The 22,148-nt window shown below is 33.0% G+C and overlaps 1 protein-coding gene across 1 annotated transcript in view; it reads right to left on the reverse strand.

Annotated features, from left to right (window-relative positions):
* The window catches only part of LOC132737077 (uncharacterized), a 92,430-nt gene that overhangs the window by 40,285 nt on the left and 29,997 nt on the right, over positions 1 to 22,148 (reverse strand). Inside the window, 17 exon segments of the mRNA XM_060724316.1 lie at positions 9 to 111; positions 683 to 824; positions 1,620 to 1,766; positions 3,214 to 3,395; positions 3,770 to 3,911; positions 4,568 to 4,767; positions 5,312 to 5,443; positions 5,975 to 6,025; positions 6,494 to 6,639; positions 9,048 to 9,156; positions 9,491 to 9,664; positions 11,829 to 11,870; positions 12,681 to 12,834; positions 13,467 to 13,567; positions 14,311 to 14,481; positions 17,074 to 17,178; positions 18,282 to 18,413. Coding sequence (XP_060580299.1) covers positions 9 to 111; positions 683 to 824; positions 1,620 to 1,766; positions 3,214 to 3,395; positions 3,770 to 3,911; positions 4,568 to 4,767; positions 5,312 to 5,443; positions 5,975 to 6,025; positions 6,494 to 6,639; positions 9,048 to 9,156; positions 9,491 to 9,664; positions 11,829 to 11,870; positions 12,681 to 12,834; positions 13,467 to 13,567; positions 14,311 to 14,481; positions 17,074 to 17,178; positions 18,282 to 18,413 — 2,233 coding nt within the window.

Genomic DNA, 22,148 nt, shown 5'->3' on the forward strand with positions numbered 1-22,148 from the left:
TCCTGGGCTCGGTGCCACTAGTATGACGAGTGTCAAGGACGGAAGATGCACTCAGCTGCATCATCAGCAATATGGTGAGCCCCCACTTAATCAATGCAACACCATTACATCCTGTAACAACAATGTTGACATGTCATAAAGTCATAGAATATCAATTACCAGGGGGAAAAATCACTGTAATTGTTAAAGTTCTGTAATGGTCTTATCCACTGAACATACACTTTATTCACTCCAAAAAACATTAAAGCTAAATAGAGAACTTTGAATCATATTTTTGACCTCAAGACAAGCAAACTACCAACTTTGATAGGTGGTCTTTTATGGATGTCTAATTGAAAGCAACTAATGTTCTTAAATTTTCATAATATCAAGTTTGGTAGTAAAGGACTGTTAAAATCTTACTCCAGTTGACTTTTATCATATCTTAACTGTTTACTACATGATTTTACAAAAAAATACATTTCCACATTACAATCAGAATGACAATTAAAATTGTGCTTCACGCACCAGATTGAATGAATAGATAACTTGCTAAGGTGCTTAAGTCCAGTTCATTGTCCCAGATTTAACTTGAAACTATCTCCTTTTTTTTCATAAAGTGTTTCTTTTCTCTAAAGAAATTAAAATAAGTATTTGATTTATAATTAACAAGTACAAAACAAGGGAGGTAACCACCACTCACCATTTTGACAAACCAGGATATCAAAGGCCAGTGCTATATTGGTATGCCATGCATTGGGGACTATCCTGATGAATCTAGCTTGAAAATGTGACTTGAAGTAGTATGTTACAGGAGAACTGTTGTCAACGTTTCCTGGGATATTCTAGCAAATAGAGAAATTTTGTGAAATTAAGGTTGAACAAAAAGTTTAAGTTGAACTTCTGGCTGCAAAGAAGATTATTTTAGATTTTCATTTCTACCAGGACATAAATTATGTCTGGGATATTTCTGGGACAGACACCTTATTTGTGGGACATTCCCGGATGTCTGGGACATTATGGCATGTATGGTTTAACTATCCTGAGAAACTGCCTTTTACATAAAATAAACAGAAAATAGCAAGATATACACAGCAGAAACATTGTCAAAATTTAATAATAGTATATTAGGTCTTATTTTGCAAACTGGTAAAACAATGTACACTATACATGTAAAATGTCACTTGCATCATGAATATCTAAATGTTTCATCCACTAAAGATAATTGCAAAAATAAAAAATATTAAGATATTCATTATCCTCAACATATTGTTTCTTTTTGACATTTTTTACAATTCAGTTTCTCACCACAAGTCATTCACTTATTAACAACCTACTGATAGTTTAATTTAAAGTTAAAAATAGAGGAACTTCTGTGGCCATGTGGTAAAGGTTGCTGGCTTCAATTTGATTGTTCTCACCACTGTGTGTTTAAAATCCATCCATAACATTGGATTCCTTCTATTCAGCTTGGTTAATGGGGGTTGGTGATTATACCAAGGTGCCCCAATTTATGCCAGAAATACATGTAATGCACACAGTAGTAACTGAAGTCTCCTGAAAATACCAAACTAACCTTTACAGTGTCAAGGTCACTTAAAATCAAAGAATACTAAATCAAATTAAAAGTAAGATCAAACCTTGGGTTTTCCGTACGGTTCCTGGTAATAGAGAGACGGGGTATTCGTTGTGCCGTACTTCAAGCGAAACTGAGTCACCCATTCTTGAGCTGCCGGGTTACCTTTCACTGTTACACCACGTATCAAAAATATATTACCCAAATCTACCTGCAACCATGAAAACAAACAGATCGTATAGTAATAAACCTCAAGTCAGATAATTGAACAAAATCTCCAAGCAACAAAGAAAAATCTTTTATAAAACAAAGTAACATAAATTATAATATCAAATTAGGAAATAGATATCAATTCTGAGTGCATTGTTGTAGAATAATGCACGGTTTGAGTTCAAATGCGTAGTAATATAATCACGAAGGCCGATAGGCCTGAGTGATTAATTACAAAGCATTTGAACGAAAAACGTGCATTATTATACAATAATGCACGAATAATTAATATCTATTTCCATTCTAACACGTCAAGACAAAATATAATTATTATTATAAAGTTGGACTTTATGTTTGGTGGTTAAATTTGTTTTCGCCTCAGAGTTTCCAATAGAAATGTTCTTAAAAGGCTATTCCAGTGGGTTGAAAAAACTGTCGTTAAATCTACCGTGTGTAGAAACATTTTGAGAATAACGAATTTTGAAAAGGTTGATAAAACTTTGTTTATTTTATTTCACTCTATTATTTTTCAAGCGAATTACAAATTATTAAAAGTGAAATAATTATGTAAAACTTTATTCGTTTGCGACATTAAAATAGTGTACTTGATTTGATTGTTTTGCACGTGCTGTTTGGCGCTACATTGTGATGTCACGTAAACAACACTTTAAACGCATGTACAGAGTTAACGACTGAATTAAAGATATTGGTGTTCGGATTCATTTTCTAAGTTAGACCATTTTCCTTCATTCTAGATAGTTTTCACAACAAAGTTCGACAAAAATTTGTTTTTATTTATCAGATTTTTTAAACAAAATGGCGCTCTCAATGTGAAAATACACAGGGAGATAATAAGAACGGCGAGTGCATTGTTGTAGAATAATGCACGCTTCCGGCCTTCTTTGTCTATATAGGAAAATTTCCGATAGTGTTAGAATATAAAGTTCAGCATTAATGAATGATTCTTAGTGTTTAAAGCATATACTTTTGAACAAACATCAGAGGAAAAACATGAAAAACTTCCACTTACTAGACGCATTTTGGAGAAATTTCAAAAATAGAGTGGGTAATGCATCTTATAATCAAATACTACAAAAAAATTGATTGAAAAATTTACAAATTTCTTCTATCTTGCGATATTTTTATGTTATCTACCTTCAATTTCTTAAAAAAAAAAGGCGCCTTATAAGCGCAGGCATCGAAAACTATTTAAGTCACTCGTCCTGCAGGATGAGTAGCTTTTACATTCAATGTGCAGGCAACATTTTACTACTCCTCCTGCACCAAGTTCTCTTAATTCTTATCGTAATTACAAGTGAACAAGTGGAATTTTTTGATCTCTGAAGTGGGCATGTACAGTACATGTCAAGAAAACAAACATAAAATCTTTCAAGGATTTTGGTCATCATAATATGAAAAGGACATAAAGCCATGAAATACAACCAAACCTGAATCCACTGATTTGTGTTCGAGATCTGAGGTTTCCAACATGCTGGTGTCACACCCTGTGTAACTGGTCGTAACCGTGCAGCTTTGGCATCATGTGCAATGTCGGAAAACCCTGATGATTGTAACTGACCATCCATGGCAACCAAAGGTCCGCTCACGGCATAATCAGGTATACAACTCTCTAAAACATGCAAATATACATTCATGTTTATTGGGATAAACATTCACAGGGCATTTAAGAATTTGCCTTTGAAATGTATACTTAATTAATTAATGAGGAACAGTAGCCGAAGTGTCTAGTTTTGCTTCATGAATAATAAGCTCTTGCTTAATCTTTCATATTTATCCAATCTGCATCAATAAAAATTATTGTTTTTTAAGTGTCACATACACAAACTGTAAAACCAAACAACTCAATGAAATATAATTCTATTTCTAAAAGAATAGAAAAACTAAAATTCTAAAGACTAAAATTGTTGCTTTGTTGTTTCTAAATAACAATGTTATTTATCAGGAAGGGTACTTAATAGATTCATCTAGAAATAAACAATGTACCTTCTAGACAACCAAGAATTTCTAATCTAAGGGATATACCCTGGTTCCATTGGACAGGAATTAACTTCACCTGTTTTGCTTCAAATGGGAAGAACAAGGTGTTAGTGACTGGAGTGCTTGAATCATTGTTGCCAGAAAATATCTGAAAACAAGAAGAAAAATTAGCATTTTCACAATACGAGATAGCATTATCTTTTAGATTTTTACCTTGATGATGGTTTGAAAATTAATCAATGATTACCAATCAGAAGAAATTTTATTTTAAAGGGACTCCACTGAAGTTTTTTGACATAATGGGACTGGAAATTTTTTTTGAGATTAATATTTCATTTGATATTGGTCTAGACCAATAATTTTTTTGCAAAATTTCAGATCATTCTATCACTCCGTTTTTCCAGGATGACTATTTTTATGGTAAGGAATGACACAAAATTGAAAAGCCTTGCAATACTTTTCACTCAATTCAAGCTAATAGCACAAAAATATGATTTTCTATTTATTTCTGAGTACATGTTTGTATATTTCTAAATATCTTTTGCATATATTTCTGTTTTAAGTTCTCTTTGTAAGAAATTCAAATTTTGTATTTAAGGGTGTGGACCTCAGTGGAGTTCCTTAAAATGTTCTGGAAAAGGATGTAATCAATCATAAGTTGTCCAATGGTTGATCTGAATCCATATTTCTAGAAACCAGGTCCACAGTAGTTATGGTTTAAGTCAAGTACGCAAGAGAGAGTTTTCCTTTTACAGAACTACTTTGATGAATGACTGATATATACATTTTGAGAGAGATGTTTACCTTGACAGTACCAGGTGGGTCGTTGTATTTCAACCATTCTGAGTAGTATGTCTCCTGGTATTGTATTTGATATTGTGACACCCATTCATCAACGTCCGTCCGTCCAGCTGTAATAATTGCTTTCACAACTATAGTGTTATAAAATAACACTGTTATATACTGATTTGTATCAGCTGTTTTTGCTGACCAGCCTCCCCCAGCTGTAATAAAAGATATCAACAAATACTGCTGTAATTAGAATATCAACAAATACTGCTGTAATAAAAATATCAACAAATACTGCTGTAATTACAATATCGATAAATATAGTTGTAATAAAAATTTCAAAAAATACTGCTGCAATTATTATTAATGTAATAAATTACATTCTTTTTGAAAATGGTTATTCATTCACCTGATCACTCAATTCATTTTCATGATTTATGACAATTTTCCATAAAAACTCTGAGGTGCAGTATTATTATTTTTCCTTAAAAAAAATCTACCTGTCTTATAAGAGGGTCTTAGCATAAGTGTCATTTCGGAGACAACCTGTGTCATCTGATCAACCTGTGTCATCTGATCAGGGTCTGCACTGATCACTATTCACTCAGTATGTATACATGTACTGAAAATTTTCCCTAAAGATGATAAATGGTCATGTTTAGATGTAAAGATGGACAAGTACATTTAAGATATTTAAAGTTGTAAGGGTTGATTATTTAAAATGTACAACCGTGATGAATGTTTAAATAGTACACATACCTAGTAAATTATTTGGGAAGAGTCTAGCATTAAGGGCTGTATGTTGAGCATCTCTTGGAGGAGAAGATTTAAATGAACCACTATCTACCAGACTGTAGTTTCCTGATATCATAGCCTCTCCTTTACAATTACCTGTATAAATTACACATGTAAAATGTGAAACAATAATACATGTAAAATGTGAAATAATAACACACGTAAATTGTGAACAAATAATAAAACATGTAAAATATATCAAGTGTGATGCATGAATTGAAAAAAATAACTGATTTTATTTAACGATAAAATTGCTGATTGGGATAAATTATTTCTTCATTAAAGGAACAAAATCTTGTAAAAACTGTTTTGATCCTGTGCTAGCACTGCTAAAAGACTGAGTTTTGACAGCTTCTGTCATTTAAATATTTTTTTTTTCACATTTAGAATGCTTCACAAAAAAATCTTGGCCATAACTATTATTTGTAACCAAAAGGTCATTGGGCTTTTTGAGCTATACAGAATGAATCACCATCACATACAAAATTTATTCTCTAACCACTTATGAACAATTTTCATAATGTGATATTATGGTCAAAGAAAAGAAAAACACAGTAAAACTACAAATCTATTACAAAATACTAAAATCAATAATCCAAAATTAATTAATTATATTTACTACATTACCTTTATTAAAACCTGTTGGTGGAGCCACAGTTAAAGCAGTTGTGGTCAAAGCTGAAACAAACAAAGATTATTTACATAAACAAACCTTTGTTGTATGGCTATGGAATGTTAACTTACAATTGATAGGCATTCAAGCATCATCAATCTAGGTATATGTATATAAGGAAACTGGGTTGTGACCGATTTGGTCTTGAACTCACAATCTCTAGCTTGAGAGGCAAACTGGCACCTTTATCATGTCAATTATTTCTGTCCAATCCATCATAAACTTAACATTGACTTCACAAGTAAAAATAAAACCAATGCAAGAATTATCAAGTGCAAGTTTATAATTATATAAATTTGGCATATGTGTTATCCTGAGACAAAGTTACTTTAACATGACCATAAAACGGTTAATCAAATTGAAGAAAGAAACTACAAAAAGAACATTGAATTGACATGTAGATCCTTTTCTTCAAATGCATGAAATATGTACTTTTTATGAAAAAGAAAAAACAGCTAAGAAGATACAAATACCATTTTTCTTGCAGATAAAGACTTCTTCCTTGCTACAGTATTTGTCATTCCACTGATAATTCCAGCTAGGAACCATCTCAGCACAATTTTCAGGCTCAACACCAAACCTTACATTATTAGGCTCTCCTGGGTGCCAGTTCAAATATCTGAAGGATACATAATAATACATCTTCTAACATGAAATAATAACCAGGAGATTAATATACACTTACCATATAAAACAAGCAATTATCATAGTATTGCAAGCAATCCATAAGTCCCCTACCGGTTAGAACCCCATCAACATTCTGAAGGGCCATTGGCCATTCACTAATGTTTCAATTTTTCTCTATTTTAAGTAAATTTGTTGGAAAAGTTCTTTAAAAGTGATCACAGGAAACAGTTTTTATGAACAGACAGACAGATGGACTGAAGGACACTCTAAAGTTAATATTTGAAACATCCCTGTTACCAAAATATAACATTTTAAAAGCAAAATTCTTAAAGAGGAGATAACTCTTGAATTAAAGATGCAATTTCATAAAAATTTTCAGTTCTTTTTGACTAATCACAAATATTGTTATATTTGCCATGTTTTAAGCCTATTTGTTGCCAAGGCAACAGATATTTTTTGAATATAGGAAGAACAGATAAGACATGCATAATCTCAAGACTGCTATCTACCCATATGTCAAGTTTCATAAAAATATTTCCAGTACTTTTTGCCTTATCACTGGATCCAGTTTATGTGTAAAATTTACCATATTTTCAGCCTATTTGTTGCCATAGCAACCAGAATTTTCAACATAGGAAGAAAAGAAAAATACGTGCATAATCTCAAGACTGCTATCTACCCATATGTCAAGTTTCATAAAAATATTTCCAGTACTTTTTGCGTTATCACTGGATCCAGTGTATGTGTAAAATTTGCCATATTTTCAGCCTATTTGTTGCCATAGCAACCAGAATTTTCAACATAGGAAGAAAAGAACAAGAGCTGTCCGTAAGACAGCGCGCTCGACTTTTTTATTGCTTGCCAATAAAAAAAGTTTTTGCAGTAAAAGGCAATACAAGAATCTCTGTATTTTTAAAGTGAACAATGGCCATGAGCATTAAGATATTTAGTGAAGAATTATTTTACTGAATTGTGTGATACCCTTGAACACTGCAGGTTCAGTGGATAGGAATGAATTTTTTTAGATTTTTTAAGTTTTTTAGTGCTTGCCTATAATACAAAACATTGACAGTTAAGGGCCATAATTCAAATAAAATCTTTGACAGAATTACCTTCTCCTGGACATGTTTGGGAATCATGATTGTAAACAAGTATTCCAACTTTCAAATTAATATCTCAAACAGTTCAGTCAAAAAGTGGACTGGTACTAAAAACTTAACCAAGATTCTAAGTCGATAAAAGGCCTTAATTTTTAAAACAAATCCTTGACAGAGTTACCTTCTCTTGCGTACAGATGGGGTAATGATGTGAAATAGCATTAAAAGTTTCAAAGCAATATCTCAAAGGGTTAAGGCAATAAGTGGATTTTACCCATATTCAATGTATTTTCTAAGTCAAAAAGGGGCATAATTCTGTCAAAAACCTTGACAGAGTTATGTCCTCTTGTCTGTTGATGAAGGTCGTGATGGTAAACAAGTATGGTCAGTTTCAAAGCAATACCTCCAATGGTTTTGAAATAAAGTGAGGTGGTACAAAAAACTTAACCAAGCTCAATACACTTTCTAAGTCAAAAAAGGGCCATAATTCTGTCAAAAACCTTGACAGAGTTATGTACTCTTGTCTGTAGATGGAGGTTATGATGGTGAACAAGTATGGTAAGTTTCAAAGCCATACTTGTAATACTTCTGAAATAAAGTGGGGTGGTACGAAAAACTTAACCAAGGTGTGACGCCAACGCCGACGCCGGGGCGAGTAGGATAGCTCCCCTTTTCATAGAAAAGTCGAGCTAAAAATACGTGCATAATCTCAAGACTGCCATCTACCCATATGTCAAGTTTCATAAAAATATTTCCAGTACTTTTTGCGTTATCACTGGATCCAGTTTATGTGTAAAATTTGCCATATTTTCAGCCTATTTGTTGCCATAGCAACCAGAATTTTCAACATAGGAAGAAAATAAAAAGACTTGCATAATCTCCATACTGCCATCTATCCATATACCAAGTTTCATAAAAATATTTTCAGTACTTTTCAAGTTATCGCGGGATCCAGTTTTGTGGACGGACGGACTGACGGACTGACAGACAGACGGACGGACAGATGGACAGACGGACGGAGGGTAAACCTAAAGTCCCCTCCGGTAAACCGGTAGGGGACTAAAAAGTGTATATCTGAAGTATGCCAGTTAAAGAAACTTGTTTATCCAAAACAATCCAGGAAATATAAGTCAAAATAATGTATTAGCCTATATGTCTTTCATTTGACATGCAGCTCCTTTCCTTCAAATGCACTACTAGTTTTTTTTTGTTGTTTAAAAAAAAGAAAGAAAAAAGAAATTATTAATTAGAGTTGAATAATTACATATGTTCCCCTAATGTACACGTATAGATAATTATTTACCTAAATGGTGTGTTATCAACCCAGTGCCAACCTCCTTCTTGTGTCTGGTCTGTGGCTCCTATCCAAAAGTTTAGCTGTAACCTTGCATACTTCGGGGATGACAAAAGCGCTGGAATAAAAATCCCACAATTTTATTACAGCAGACAGTGTTATCAGTGACAAAAACTGTATTCATATTTTGCCATGATTTTACTAAATTTCCATGAAAAAGATCATTTATTTTCCACTTAAGTGAAATCGTAGAAGACAAATTTTCATACACATGATGTATATTCAAATTATATTACTGCACATGTCATATAAATGTTACTTTTTCCCTATAGAAAAAAAAACAGCCATTATTTATTCAATTTTGTCCATATATTACTAAGGTTCGAAAGCATCTTAAGTGAAGAAGGGCTGATTTACTGGTCATTGATAACAGTCATGTCCATCCGACTTACCTTGTATAAAATTTTGTTCTTGAACACCAGATACAGATAGCAGATCACCATTATTCTGTTGGCAGTATGCTCTAGCACCTTGCCATGTTCTTGGTATACCAAGCACAACTTGGTAACAAAAATTACTGGTAGGGCTGTATATCCAGCCAAAACCACACTGCGGGGATATCTGTGCTAAAATTAATGACAAAAGGAATAATTAGAGAACAAGATATGAGGGGGGAGGTTTGGTTTAGGATAAGAGGATAAGATATGAGGGACGTGGTTTGGTTTAAGATTTGAGGACAAGATATGAGGGGCTAATTTGGTTTAAGATTTGAGGACAAGATATAAGGGGCGAGGGTTGGCTTAAGATAAGAGGATAAGATATGAGGGGTGAGGTTTGGTTTAAGATTTGAGGACAAGATATGAGGGGCAAGGTTTGGTTTAAGATTTGAGGACAAGATATGAGGGGCAAAGTTTGGTTTAAGATTTGAGGACAAGATACGAGGGGGGAGGTTTGGTTTAAGATTTGAGGACAAGATGTGATGGGTGAGGTTTGGTTTAAGATAAGAGGAAAAGATATGAGGGGGCCAGATCTGGTTTAAGATTCGAGGAAAAGATATGAGGGGCTAGGTTTGGTCAAGAAATGAGGGGCGAGGATTGGTTTAAGATTAAAGGACAAGATGTGAGGGCAGAAGTTAGGTTTTAGATAAGAGGACAAGATATGAGGGGCAAGATTATGTTAAAGATTAAAGGACAAGATATGAGGTGCAAGGTTTGGTTAAAGATTAAAGAACAAGATATGAGGGCTGAAATTTGGTTTTAAATAAGAGGACAAGATATGACGGGTGAGGTTTGGTTCAAGATTAAAGGACAAGATGTGAGGGCTGAAGTTTGGTTTTAGATAAGAGGACAAGATATGAGGGACGTGGTTTGCTTTAAGATTTGAGGACAAGATATAAGGGGCAAGGTTTGGTTTAAGATAAGAGAATAAGATATGAGGGGCGAGGTTTGGTTTAAGATTAGAGGACAAGATATGAGGGGCAAGGTTTGGTTTAAGATTTGAGGACAAGATACGAGGGGCGAGGTTTGGTTTAAGATTTGAGGACAAGATATGAGGGGCTAGGTTTGGTTTAAGATTTGAGGACAAGATGTGATGGGTGAGGTTTGGTTTAAGATTAAAGGACAAGATGTGAGGGCAGAAGATTAGTTTTAGATAAGAGGACAAGATATGAGGGGCGTGGTTTGGTTTAAGATTAAAGGACAAGATATGAGGGACGTGGTTTGGTTTAAGATTAAAGAACAAGATACGAGGGCTAAAGTTTGGTTTTAGATAAGAGGACAAGATATGAGAGGAGAGGTTTGGTTCAAGATTAAAGGACAAGATGTGAGGGCTGAAGTTTGGTTTTAGATAAGAGGACAAGATATGAGGGACGTGGTTTGGTTTAAGATTTGAGGACAAGATATAAGGGGCGAGGTTTGGTTTAAGATAAGAGAATAAGATATGAGGGGCGAGGTTTGGTTTAAGATAAGAGGACAAGATATGAGGGGCAAGGTTTGGTTTAAGATTTGAGGACAAGATACGAGGGGCGAGGTTTAGTTTAAGATTTGAGGACAAGATATGAGGGGCTAGGTTTGGTTTAAGATTTGAGGACAAGATGTGATGGGTGAGGTTTGGTTTAAGATTAAAGGACAAGATGAGAGGGCAGAAGACTGGTTTTAGATAAGAGGACAAGATATGAGGGGCGTGGTTTGGTTTAAGATTAAAGGACAAGATATGAGGGACGTGGTTTGGTTTAAGATGAAAGAACAAGATATGAGGGCTAAAGTTTGGTTTTAGATAAGAGGACAAGATATGAGAGGAGAGGTTTGGTTCAAGATTAAAGGACAAGATGTGAGGGCTGAAGTTTGGTTTTAGATAAGAGGGCAAGAAATGAGGGTCGAGGTTATGTTGACCATTAAAGGGGAAAGGTTTGGTTTAAGATTAAATGATAAGATGTGAGGGCTGAAGTTTGGTTATAGATAAGAGGACAAGATATGAAGGGCGAGGTAATGTTGAAATGTTGAAGATTAGAGGGGGAAAAAAAAGGACAAGAAAAGAAGTCAGTAGGGTTTATTTTTCCTTGTTGATGTTTGCTTTGTTTGTTTTTTTATTCACAATTAACTCTTTTTCAAATTTTCAATTTAAACATAAAAATATATTTTGCTAGTTTACAAGAGTGTACTTAGATCTTGTTATTTCCACTAACATTTATGCAAAATTTAATGTTTACACAGCACTCAAAGCATTTTTAACCAATAATTCTACCATTATATAAAAATCTAATTATATAAAATTAATATAAAGATGACTTACTAGGTACAGGTGGACCGGTTGGTGGCAAGATTACTTTAGGAACTGAAAAAAGTGTAAGATATATGTTTATTTATAATTAAAACAGAAACCAACTAGATAATTATGACATCCTCCGATTATATAAACATCACACAATTTACAAATAAAATGAAAAACATTACACAAATCTAATGGATAATCATTACATAAACATATTGAATAATTATTACACTTATCAAATAAATAATTGAATGAAAAATCAATTGGAGCTTTGAATTATTTTCATTGAAGGACAAGAAAAAGATGAACATAAAAGATGACATCAGGCATTCAATGGCTGAGCAATCAAAAGTAATTTTAGTTATCATTGTGGTGAACTTTTAATTATTATACGAAGTAATAAGATTTAAATACAGATATATGCCAAAAAGAACAAAATGAAGCCATTATGATACTGCACTCAGTAAATATAATTACGCATGTGTAGTTAAAAGTCTTTGCTGCATGTTCATAGCTTAGTTTCAAAGGGGAAAAAAAAAAAAAAAAAAGAGTATAAAAGGGCATTTTGAGTGTCAAAATAAGTTTTCAGTAATTTCGATGTGTCAAGCCATTTAATGAAATGAATCATACACCGTTTGTCAAATGATACAAAATTGTTATCAAACTTTCCCATGAAAATACCATAAAGCATGCTTTTAATAGCTTGAATTTATTTAATATTGAAATGTGGTTTCTTTGTATTCATCCTTTTCAACCAGTTTGTTTAATATTGTTTAATTATTTTTTATATAATATGTGAACACATGTGAGATGCTATATATAGAACAATTTATATATGACATCATAAGAATACATTGCTGACATCATACTCACCGGCATTTTTCTCGCAGATAAATCCTTGTTGTATGGAACAGTTACCATCGTCCCACGAGCCCGTATAATCTCTACGACCTCCGACAATCTGTATACATTCCTGACCATTCTTATAATCATCAGGTTCACCAGGGTAAAAATTTGTCTCATTGGCCTGTAAAAAAACGATGAATAGATTTATAAACATTTACTCTATATACCTTGTATGCAAGCAAAGTGTCACCATTTACTGTATATTGCAATGCTGTATGGGGATAATTGTTTGTTATAAGCATTCTAGAATAGTTAATAATAACATGACAATAAGATTACATAAAAATGTTAAATTTCTGGCTTCAAAATGGATTGTTTTAGATTTTTATTTTTACCAGGACATTTCCGAGACAGACACCTCATTTTCGGGACTACTACGGATGTCCAGGACATTATGGCATGTATGCCAAACAAACACTTGATATAAGGTAAATTACAGGTTATGATTTGGCAAACAGAAATAGGTTCCTACTTCAAACAAAAGGACAAGGCATGAAGTATAATTCAAGGATGACCTGCTTTATTTCAAGAATCGTCATAGACACTTTTTTAAAATCTAAAACAGTCCATTATTCATTTCAGAGATGGTCGGACCATTATATTTGAGAGTTAGCTAAACAACAGGATAGTGCCTGACCAGAGACAGCACAGACATAATTATGGAATGGCTTGTTGTTGTCTTTTTACTGGAAGCAAAGCCTTTGTAGTTTCAGGATTGTAACTTTAACTAGAACATTAATTTGGAAATCATACCCAGTACTGTCCTGGACTTGTACCATCCACCCATTTGAAGGTATTCAAATTCTTATCATACTTGAGTCCTATCCAGGCAGTCAATATCTTTGACTGTTGAACTGAAGAAGAAAAAAATAATAAAAATATGAGTAAAAACTTGTTGGCCTTTTCTCTTATGCTTAAGTACAGCTGTCACTCATTATAGCAAATAAGTTGTCCAGTTAGCTCAATAGGTAGAGTGTTGGAATGTGAATCGGGCGACCCGGGTTCGATTCCCGAATGGCCCGGGTCCCTTTTGTTGTGACTGATCATGAAATCCTTTCTATGGTCATTTGCACTGTACCTCTGCTCTGGCATGTACAGAAGTTTCAGTTCCTTTCGAAAGTGTAGGCAACTAGTACTTGTAAACTGCTTGACAGCCTGTCAGGACCCATGCAGTGGTTGAACTGTGCTCTGGTGAATTCAATGTGGCTTACTGTTGTGATCCGAGGGAAAACTACCAACATCACCACATTATAGCAAAAAAACATAATAAATTATTCTCCCCTTTAACAAATATTGCTGTAATTATCTCAATTTCAGCACTTTTTATTTCTATACAAATCAAGAATAAATTATATAAATTGGACTTCAAAAAAAAAAGCTGTTATCTTTTTTATTCATGTTTCTTTCTTAAATTTTTCTATTTCCTGAAATTCAGTCAAACAGTATAATAATTATAATGTTTGCTTTGGATCCCTCTATATTCATATTTTGCTATTATATCAGTATGTCCAAAAAAAGTATAATTTTCATTGGTATATGCCAGGCAATAAACTATCTTATGCACTACTACATGTATCTTGTGCACTAGTATACATACCAGTAACAAATGACATCTCATATGGGTCACCTATGACAACCAGATAAGCACCGGAACTCTTGCAAAAATCATTGGCATCATACCAGTTCTTCAAAGACTGATTCCCTACTGGACCAAAATAATAGCACTCTGTCTGATACAGGACCCAGTCCTTATCACAAATATAGTTCACTGAAATTATGTAAAAATGAAATATGATGACAAATGTCCAATAAAAAGATTCATATACTCACATTATTTACAGATATTTAATTTTAGAGCACAACTCCATTGTAAATTTCAGAGTTTTTTTTAGACGTCATCTCCAGGGGAGCCAACAAATTGGTACTAATAGTCAGATAAACACAGTATAACATGGTCGGGTCTTGAGAACATGCCAATTTAATGAAACTCATGACTTTAAAATGCATTGTCTTACTAAATAGAAATCAATTTTGAGTAGAAATAAAAATTAATATCTATTTCCATTCTTAAATGCTAATAAAACAAGAGGGCCATGATGGCCCTGAGGTCGCTCACCTGTATATAGCCCCCCCCCCCCCACCGGCCAATTTTTACCCAAGGGCTTTTATTTGAACAGACTTGGTAGACACCCATAAGAAGATGTTTCATGCTAAACATCTAAGTTCTAGCTCATTGGGTTTTTTAAAAAGATTTTTTAAGTTTTTACTATACACATATAGTTCAAAACAATGACACCCCTGGGGCAGGGCCAGTTTTGACCCCCGGGCTTTTATTTGAACAAACTTTGTAGATATTTACTTAAAGATGTTTCATGCTTAATATCTAAACTCTAGCTATTTGGGTTTTTTCATAGAAGATTTTTAAGTTTTTGCTATACACATATAAGGAAAATCAATGACCCCCGGGTCAGGGCCAGTTTTGACCCCAGGGCTTTTATTTGAACATACTTGGTAGACACCCATTAGAACATATTTCATGCTAAATATCTTAGCTCTAGCTCTTTGAGTTCTTCAAAAGAAGATTTTTTAAGTTTTTACTATATGCATATAGGGAAAATCAATGACCCCCTGGGGCGGGGCCAATTTTGACCCCAGGGCTTTTATTTGAACAAACTTGGTAGACACTCATTAGAAGATGTTTCATGTTAAATATCTTAGCTCTAGCTCTTTGGGTTCTTTAAAAGAAGATTTTTTAAGTTTTTACTATATGCATATAGGGAAAATCAATGACCCCATGGGGCGGGGCCAATTTTGACCCCAGGGCTTTTATTTGAACAAACTTGGTAGACATTCACTAGAAGATGTTTCATGCCAAATATCTAAGCTCTAGCTCTTACAGTTCTTTAAAAGAAGATTTTTTAAGTTTTTACTATATGCATATAGGGAAAATCAATGACCCCCTGGGGCGGGGCCAATTTTGACCCCAGGGCTTTTATTTGAACAAACTTGGTAGACACTCACTAGAAGATGTTTCATGCCAAATATCTAAGCTCTAGCTCTTTGGGTTCTTTAGAAGAAGATTTTTTAAGTTTTTACTATATGCATATAGGGAAAATCTATGACCCCCTGAGGCAGGGCAAATTTTGACCTCAGGGCTTTTATTTGAACAAACTTGGTAGACACTCATTAGAAGATGTTTCATGCTAAATATTCTAGCTCTAGCTCTTTGGGTTCTTTAAAAGAAGATTTTTTAAGTTTTTACTATATGCATATAGGGAAAATCAATGACCCCCTGGGGCGGGGCCAATTTTGACCCCAGGGCTTTTATTTGAACAAAATTGGTAGACATTCACTAGAAGATGTTTCATGCCAAATATCTAAGCTCTAGCTCTTACAGTTCTTTAAAAGAAGATTTTTAAGTTTTTACTATATGCATATAGGGAAAATCAATGACCCCCTGGGGCGGGGCCAATTTTGACCCCAGGGCTTTTATTTGAACAAACTTGGTAGACACTCACTAGAAGATGTTTCATGCCAAATATCTTAGCTCTAGCTCTTACAGTTCTTTAAAAGAAGATTTTTTAAGTTTTTACTATATGCATATAGGGAAAATCAATGATCCCCTGGGGCGGGGCCAATTTTGCCCAAGGGCTTTTATTTGAACAAACTTGGTAGACACTCATTAGAAGATGTTTCATGCCAAATATCTAAGCTCTAGCTCTTAGGGTTGTTTAAAAGAAGATATTTAAAGATTTTTCTTTCGGTTGCCATGGCAACCAGAGTTCTGCATGGAATTAAATTCTTTGAACAATTTTTAAAGGTGACCACCAAAGGAACATTCCTGTGAAGTTTGGATGAAATTGGCTCAGTGGTTTATGAGGAGATGTCATTTAAAGCAAAAGTTTACGGACAGACGACGGACGGCCGGACGCCGGACGAAAAGCGATCACAAAAGCTCACCCTGTCACTTTGTGACAGGTGAGCTAAAAAGAGATTTGATAAAAAAAAACATGCTAAACTACATTGAGCGTAGAAGTAATTTTCCTGACGTCATTTGGTTTATTGACATCATATGGCATGTAAGCATTCTTTTTTTGTGCTGTGCATATCATGTAATCATACACTTGATAGCCCTATCTGTTTAATAGGGGACTAGTATGAAGCATGTTAGAATTAATTTTATTTTGAACATTTGATGTAGAATCTTCATGACAATTTAGTTCAAGAATACACCAGCATGGTCACATACTGGGGGGGGGGGGAAGATTGATTTTTGTTTACCAATATCGTAACATTATCACGTATTTTCTTAAAGTTTTGACATTATTTAGCAACAAGGTAACTGTAAGAGTAAACAAACCTGGTGGTGTTATAGGGTTGAAGGGAACTGTTGTGATAGACATCTCACAGAAGAAAGCTGTCGGCTTGAAGCAATATACATTGGACCATCTTGAATCCATTAAACCTGAACAATAAAAAAACAGTAGTTCTAAATACAGGCAAACGAAAAAGGTTGTCTTTATTAATACTTACCCACCCTAAAAATGAGAGTGGTAACCCTTTGTCATCAGTATAAAGCAAGATAAGAGTGAACCGTCTGGTCTGATCTGGCTCTATACGGTTGGCTGACTAACTTAAAAGTTTCATCTTGATATCACCAAAATTGATAATGGACAGTTCCAAAAATGGAAAGTGGACATGTCCATTAAATTCAGAAGGTTTTAGGATTATTAATATATTCATATGTAAAAAAAAATGTATTGTTACTTTTGAATTGTAAAATAAAATATTCATTTTTACACATTATGCAACAGTAGCAAAAAATGGTTCAAGTAACTGACCAATGAGTAAATTTTTTAAAACAGAGAAAGAAAATAAAAGCATTTCTGGGGCATAATAGGCCTTTTAGACTTATAAAACAGTTATATTATACATTATATTATGAAATTAAATAAAAAAAAATTTGAAACAGATATTGTTTTGATATTTAGAGACTATGATTCGAAGGAATTTCCCACCATTTGTTTGTTTAATTTAGTATTACAGCATACCAACACAATTCAGGTCATATAGCACCAAACAGGAAAGATGATTTGGCTATCAATGAGTGTTACAAAGCTAACTTAAAGCAACACCATGGGCCAAAACCACCCTCACCTGCTGGATTTAAGATATGTATAGACTGGAGTAATTTGAACTCTTTTTAGGCCCCTCTAATGATCACACAGGGTAAAATGGTGGCTGCACATCTGATTCCACATCAGTAAAGGCAACCCTTCTGCTACAAGAAGCCCCATCATTTGTAGAATATAGAATCAAATACTCAGTCTTTTCCAATAATTACCTATGTTTGTTCAATCAAAGTCAGCAAAATATTGTTTTGCTTGCATAGTGTCACTATCTTTTGTATGCTTAAGATATGCACTTACAATTGTCACTAAGTAAGGGAGAAATATGGTATGTATTGAGATTTTAACCCTTAACCACAAATTTTAATTTTGTAGTCACTTACATATAATACATTAAAAATATGTACACACATGAGTAACACAAACTTAAGAGTTATACCTTTAACTATGAGACCACAATCAAATCTTTTTGCAACAGGTTTAGGGAAGTTTCTGTCCCAGAGGTTATAAAAGCTCGCATTTTTGGCTGATCTTCCATCCAGCCACTGCAAAACATTTGATTGGTTCATATCTATAAAAGAAGAATGTACATCTGAATGGTTCATATCTATAAAAGAAGAATGTAAATCTGAATGGTTCATATCTATAAAAGAAGAATGTACAGTTGAGTTCACACTAAACTTCCCACCCGTGTGCACTAGAGCTGAACTAGAAGTGCACTAGAAGTGCACTTCTAGTGCACTAGACCATATGACCAGGCTGGCCAGGGAAGGTGACACCTAAATGGTTTATTGGATAATTGTATATCAAGTGGGGGGGGGGGGGCATCCATTGTTACGCTGCTGTATGAAAAAAGAATTGGGAAAAATATATATATGGCCTAGTCATGAGTATAAATAAGTAAATTTTAAAATATAGCAGTTTTAACATTTTAGGTGATTATCATGTTGAAGCTTAAAATTAAAATGTTTTTTTCATTTATTGTAATCATATTTTTATTAACCAGTATTTAACTGTAAGTGAAAAATAATACCCCTTAAAATCAAATTTATAGAATTAATAAGGTTAAATTTAAATATGCTCCGTAATGGATAATTAAATAAGTGTTTTAAAGCTTTTTTAAATGGCCATATATTTCAATTTTTCTAGTGTACAAATGGTATAAATCAATGGGATAATTCTGGCCCAATTAATTTAGTTTGTTACATCATAAACTTGTTTTCATAAGCTCAAACAAATCAAGGAAAGGTTATATTTAAGCTAAAATATTATTTCTATAATATATAACTTAGAGACAATTCATCATGTTCAATATTGAAAGAGAATATTAATACATTGATTTTAAAACAATCAATATACTGTGATAATTTAGTATTCAACTTTGTAATGCTTGCATATGTTATGCAAATAATTTAAATATTATCCATAAAATAAATAAATTTGATATCTTTATTCATTATTTCAATATTAAAAATTTAATGTATAAAGGGAATACTTTTATTGAAGAGGAAAATCTTAAGTCATGCTGTGTATTGGTATTTTCTGAGAGGGACTGTTTTCAATATACCACTCTCCTGCTGATAAGAGGGCCTCAGGGTAAATAACAAAGAACAGTCAATTTTGCAGATTTATAAGAATGCATTGAAATTCCCTGGTTTTCTCAAAATGCATGTTAGGCATAAGCCTGGGATTCATCAGGCGTTGGCACTCAGTAAATGACCATAATTTTTGTATAATCAAATATACAAAAAAAACATAAAGGCATAAATGCATAATAGATATTATCAGAGACATAGATAGATGGAATGTATATCAAAATCCCCTTGATCATAATCCCCTTGGTTGAAAAATGACATAGTGATCGAAATCCCCTCAACAGAAATGACCGGGTGTTCATAATCCCCTTGATGGATAGTCAAAATCCCCTTGGCAAAAATGATGGGGTGGTCAAAATCCCCTCAACTTGTGAAAAACAATAGTCAGTGCACCTTTACAGTTCAGACCAATTCTCTGAGAGCATTCCCACCGCATTGAGGACTTATTTTCATTTTTCTTTGTGTAGGCATAACCTTCATACAGAAGCTTACGAGAACCTTTGTTACTTGTAATGAATTCCATTTTGGGTATTCATGTCTATTGCAGAGAGCCATCATATTATATACCCAACAAAATAACAGTTTGCAGTTTGCAGAAACAAAGATGAAGTAATTTTAGATAGCAAACTGCAATTAATAGCCTCATTTTAAGTTATTATCTGGAAAGATCTAAAGCTAGTGTGCAACAAATTTGCCTTTAAAGGTGTTTATCATTGCAAAGATTAATTGATTGTTTGTTACATATAACTATAATTGCAATGATTAATTATAATCAACTATCATTTATTTGTTTGTATTTTACAATTTTCTCAGCAATAATAACATCAATAAAGGGTGTCATTATTAACTGGCTGTGACAAACATACACCTTTTAATTGTTTGTATGCTTTTCTCTTTTTTTTCAGCAATTCTTGAAGCAGTTGAAGAAAAATAAGAAAAGAAATTTCCCAACCATTTCACATTATTTGAGGGGATTTTGACTACCCACTGAGGGGATTATGACCATCCCTTTATTTTTGCCAAGGGGATTATGATAACCCTGTCATTTCTGTTGAGGGGATTTCGATCACTATGTCGTTTATGAACCAAGGGGATTATGATCAAGGGGATTTTGAGCGTCTCCCAGATAGATGTTATCTATGTCTCTGATATTATTGTCTCTAAAGCGGAATTTTCTATATGTATCCATTTATCCACATTTCTTGCCATTCTGCATAATAATATCACAGATTTATATTACTATATACTATTAATATAAATCCGTGATAATATATAACTTAAGAGGCAATTCCTCATGTTCAAGATTGAAAGAGAATATTAATTCATTGATTTTAAAACATTTTATACACTGTGATATTATGTTTTTCAACCATAAAATGCTTGCATACTTTTTAAAGATATACATAATTAAAATTTTTCCATAAAATTGATAACTTTATTCAAGATTTCTACATTAAAAATGTAATGTATAAAGGGGATGTTTTTATACAAGAGGAACTTAGTCTCGAGTCATGCTGTGTATTGGTATTTTTTTGAGAGCGACTGTTTTCATTACACTGGTCTCCTGCTGATAAGAGGGCCTCAGGGTAAATAACAAAAATGCAAATGTATGCAATATTTATTGAAAATTTCCTTTTTTTCCCCAAAATACATGTAAGTCATCGATAAATGACTATACTTTTTGTATAATCAAATGTAAAAAATAATCTATATGTCATAAACGCACGTTAGATATTATTGTCATTTATTGTCTTTGAAGTGGAATTTTCTAATCTTATTATAAAAAACTGGTTTAAAACCAATGTCAGTGTTAACTATTCTACAAACTTCTGACTTTGTATCAATATTTTTTCACATTTCTTGCAATTCTGCATTAAAATTTGCAGCATCTTTTAGTTTTTGAACTGGGAAATGTTATTTTTTTCTATTATAGATTTGACAAATTTGCCTTGTCAGTTTTTACGCATTTAGAAGATAATATATTTTAAAGAAAATATTATTTAAATACATGATTATAAAACTTTTGCAACTTCCTTTTCACTTTAATGCAGATCTGTTTTTTTTTTTTTTGTTTTTTTTTAATTTAATATCATAGTACATGAGCAGAAAACAGTTACAGGAGATTAAAGTGTCAAAAGTCATGCTGTGTATAGGTGTTTTGATATAGTACCCTGCTGATAAGAGAGCCCCTCAGGGTAAATAACATAAGCCAGATTAGGCGATGTAAATTCTGTATTCTCTGGATGTTGGTGCAAATAAATTTCATTACAAATAGTACAAAAAGAAAAATGAATATTTTTGCAATTTATAATAAACTCATAAAATTAATCATATTGCATAATAATGTTACAATGCATGAAAAAAAAAAAAGGAAAAAAGATTTAGTCGTCTCAAAAAATGGAATTGCCAGATTTTCTAATCTTTTTGTTAATATCCATGTCAGTTTAAGTATACTAGTATCCCACAGGTACATATCAATACTTAATCCACACATATCAATACATACCACCATTATATATAAATATTTATTTTCAGAATAATATATATCATTTATATTAATCTTAGGTAAATCTCAGTTTGAGAAGGTAAGAGAGATTATAAATGAGATAAAATTGACAAAATTTAGGCCAATTATAAACATATTAATTCTTTAATGTATTAAAGGCTATTAATGCTTAAAATCATTACCTTTAACTAAAACAACCATAAGT

Source organism: Ruditapes philippinarum, unplaced genomic scaffold (genome assembly GCF_026571515.1).
Source record: "Ruditapes philippinarum isolate M1 unplaced genomic scaffold, ASM2657151v2 ctg4803_1_1_1_1, whole genome shotgun sequence".
Taxonomy (NCBI): Eukaryota; Metazoa; Mollusca; class Bivalvia; order Venerida; family Veneridae; genus Ruditapes; species Ruditapes philippinarum.